This window comes from Cystoisospora suis (assembly GCF_002600585.1).
Source record: "Cystoisospora suis strain Wien I chromosome Unknown contig_693, whole genome shotgun sequence".
In the NCBI taxonomy this organism is placed as follows: Eukaryota; Apicomplexa; class Conoidasida; order Eucoccidiorida; family Sarcocystidae; genus Cystoisospora; species Cystoisospora suis.
The window spans coordinates 1-3,423 of record NW_027153494.1 but is presented as its reverse complement, the minus strand read 5'-3'; the positions used below and the strand labels follow the sequence as shown (position 1 = coordinate 3,423).

The 3,423-nt window shown below is 53.6% G+C and overlaps 1 protein-coding gene across 1 annotated transcript in view; it reads right to left on the bottom strand.

The window, feature by feature from the left end:
* Window positions 1–3,044, bottom strand: part of CSUI_001736 (flagellar associated protein) — a gene marked incomplete at its 3' end in the record, with an annotated part of 3,685 nt that extends 641 nt beyond the window's left edge. The window contains exons 1-7 of the mRNA XM_068061941.1: window positions 2,942–3,044; window positions 2,579–2,767; window positions 2,194–2,499; window positions 1,409–1,729; window positions 624–719; window positions 417–517; window positions 15–96 (exon numbers count right to left, since the gene is read on the bottom strand). Of these exons, the coding sequence (XP_067926083.1) occupies window positions 15–96; window positions 417–517; window positions 624–719; window positions 1,409–1,729; window positions 2,194–2,499; window positions 2,579–2,767; window positions 2,942–3,043 (1,197 nt within the window). The 5' untranslated portion in view covers window position 3,044. The remainder of the gene's footprint in view (window positions 1–14; window positions 97–416; window positions 518–623; window positions 720–1,408; window positions 1,730–2,193; window positions 2,500–2,578; window positions 2,768–2,941) is intronic.
* Window positions 3,045–3,423: the final 379 nt, after the last annotated feature.

Genomic DNA, 3,423 nt, shown 5'->3' with positions numbered 1-3,423 from the left:
AAGCCTTCGTTAACTTGGTTCCAGTCAACGTCATCAACAGTGCATCCGCACGACTCCGGTACGGGAGCAACTTTTTCCCTTTCTGTTTCGTACTTCCTGAACCGCGAAGCAGCAAGGATCGCCAGGACATCCGTGTGCTACTATCGCCGGGACTGGAACTCTACTACACTTTGCGGACAGCACGCAGGTGTCCCGTCCGTGCCCCTGCTGTCCATTTCCCCTGGAGTTGATCTCTCCGAAACTGTCTCTCAACTTTGCTGGGGTGGGCGCCTGATCCCGTCAGCTTGGCATGATAGCTGAGCATAGATCTCCCACGAATCTAACTGGTGAACTGGATGCGGGAAGTGCAGAACCCCCTCCTAGGTAGGCACTGGTGAAGACGGTCCCCCCCGACGTTTCTACCGTGCCCCCGTTACCTGCACAGCTCCGCTGTTCGCAGGATCCTATCCGCAATCTTGAGCTGTTCGGTCAGTTTCTTCTTGCATTCTCGTGAGTTTTTGGAGAGGTCAACGAGTCTCTGTCTGTCACTTTCTCTGCAGGAGACTCACAGAAACCATGTCGGCAGTCCAACCTCACCACAAAGTGGGTCTGCTTGTGAGTTCCCGGCTTGGCGAGTTCATGACGTGCCTGGCCCGAGTCATTTTCGCTTTCAGTTCTTTGCAGTGCCGCCGCAGCTGATCAATTTCTCCTTTCAGTTGTCCGTTCCTGGCCTCGCATTCCTGTCCAGGACAAGCAAAATAATTCTATGCCAACGGCGCCAGCTCGGATGCCTACTCTTCTTTGGGGTGTAGGCGCCTAAACGTATGCTCAACCTGAGACAGATGAATACTCCCTCGATGAGTGTGGATAAGCAGACGGCTGTCACCCATTTATGCTGATTGGGTACTTCCCTGGGAATCTCCATAAAAAAAGTGAGGCAGGAGCACTCAGGTAGATCTCGGGAGGTACAGTCAGACTGCAGAACAATGTAGGTGTTTTTTAGTCCCGGCGCAGAGCCTGAAAGTTAGAACCTCCTAGGCTGGTCTTGTGTCAGTCTCAGCAAAGGCAGCGAGTAGTCACCGCGAGTGCAACAGGCAAGCGATTCAGACGATGTGAGCTGACCGAGGTGAAGCTTCATCAGGCTGCCGTGCCATCTGAAGGAATGGCACCACGCCCTTCGTCTGTCCGTGGGGGGGCGGCAAACACCATAGGTCGAACTCTCTGACAGCGGTAGCTGCACTGGCTAGACATCATGTTGGCCGCCGCGCGCTTTTCTTTTCTGGTTGTGTCGACGCTAGGCGCACGATTGATGCTCTCCAGAGATTGGGCCCGTCTCGGCGGCAGCACGGAAAGCAGTGACAGGGTCACGACCGCTTGAGTCCAGCTTCGTATGCTTCAGGAACATGGACCGGGACGAAGGTTAGTTCACCTGTTTATTCTGCGCAAGCTTAGCTTTCCAGTGTGTGATAGCTGCCTGCAGCCTCTCAACTTGCTTCAGCTTCAGATCTACTTGCTTGGAGAGAGTGGCGTCCTGCTGCAGCAGCTTTTTGTATTCTTGCGCATTGGCGTCAGTGCTGGCCCGGTAGTTCTGCAAAGCTGTGTCACACCGCTCCTTCAGGCGGTCAATTTGCTCTTCCAGAGCCGATTTCATCTGGTGGTCCGCCTCGATATTTCGATTGCGTATCAACTCGTAATGAGTGTTATGCTCCGTTCTTTCGTCGTGAGCCCGCAGCTTCTCCTCATTCTCGATCTAGCGTAATGGGGGACAGGGTTGACATTGAATGAGCTTGACCAGAAGACTACATCTCCCTTTACTAGCATCGAAGCTGTCTGCACGTCTGCTGCGCCCTGACCTTGTCCGGTCAGCAAGGTGGTACAAGAGCGAATATGGACACGTCATTGCCTACTGACAACCAAAGTGCCGCCAACGATAGTGAGACTTTGAACAAGCAGGAAAACGAAACCAAAGCAGAGGCAAGAAATTCTGCCCCAGCNNTAAGAAGACAGTGTTTCGCTTACGAGTCCCACACCGGGACGTGTTTTATACGTCTTTTAAGGGCGCGGGGCGATCGAATGCATGATAAACTTCTCCCAGGACAGCCGAGACAACAAGCGCTTGTGTTCCCGCCGACCAACTGGCATCATACGTGGGCAAACCAGGAAGACGAAGTCTTCCAGTGTGTCGAAGCAAGGAATCCACTCCAGGGACCACACCTGCTCAACAATCAGCTCAAGCTCCTGCTTGAACGATCCATGTGCGCGGTTTATGTGCCCGATATCGTCTTCGAAGTGGCGCTCAAGGTGTGCAAGATTTTCTTTGAAATCTTGTTCCAAACTTTCTATTCTTGCTTCCTGGAGTGCGGCCAGCTTTTTCGTATTCAGTTTGTGCGCCAAGACAACAACTTTGTCTTGTTCTTCAGCGTCGTCTAAATCGAGATCCTTCATTTCCAAGAAGGCGTCTTTGCGCTCCGCCTGCAGTTCGCGGCTCTTGATATAGTCGTCCACATCTTTTCTGAGCTCCTGAAGCTATGGAAGCCAGGCAAAGAAGATGACTGAACCGCACCCACGTGTCTTCGAGTATGTGCTGTCAATGCAAAACACTGGGTGATCCACCTGGCAAACTCCCTCCGTCACGCTCCTCACGGAGGACCGCATACGCGAAAAAAAGAGGGAGCCGTTCGGCCGAGCGCCTGCTACGAACCTTCACTTCTCGCATTACGGGGAGCCAACTGGCGACCACCTTTCTTTTCTGGTGCTTCGCCAGGCTCAGCGTACTTGTTGCATAATCCTGCAAGCCGTGGCACCAACAAGTAACAGGAAAGCCCCTGATTGGGTCCTCTTGTCCTGGTGAAACACTGCGGCCCGCGGTTTGAAGGCCATTTCTCCTGTTGCCTGGTCATGAAGTCTTCAGCAATCGAAGCTGTCTCCTAGTCGCCTGCAGGTNNTCCTCTTTCGCAGCCACCTGCAGTTGTTGCTTGTCGGCGGTCGGCGCCGCTTTGACGGCTTTGGCAGCGCTGCTGCCTGCTGATTTGTTACCTGCATCTTTTTTTGCTTTTGGAGGCATCCTAGTTGAAGATCAGCACGCACCGCTTAGTCAAGGCCACTGAGGAGAGGACGAGACGATTTTCGTGGAGATGCGGGCGAGTTTGGGAGGGACCAGAGGAGACAGGGACAGACGCAGTAACAACGTTCATAAGCGCATGCATACGCAGCGTTTCAACGTCCACGGCCCCATACAGTAGCGGCGTCACAGTGTGGTCAAGCAAAGACTTGGGCGGAGGTTAGTTACACGAAGTACTGGAATCTCAGCTCTGTTGAACTGCAGACAGGCGCGAGACACAAAAACTTGCCAGTCCTCACACGCCCGTTCGGGAGCCGCACCCGGCAACAGTAATCTCCCCCAAGTAGCAGAATAACTAATTCTCCCCAGCAGGTTGCCTGCGC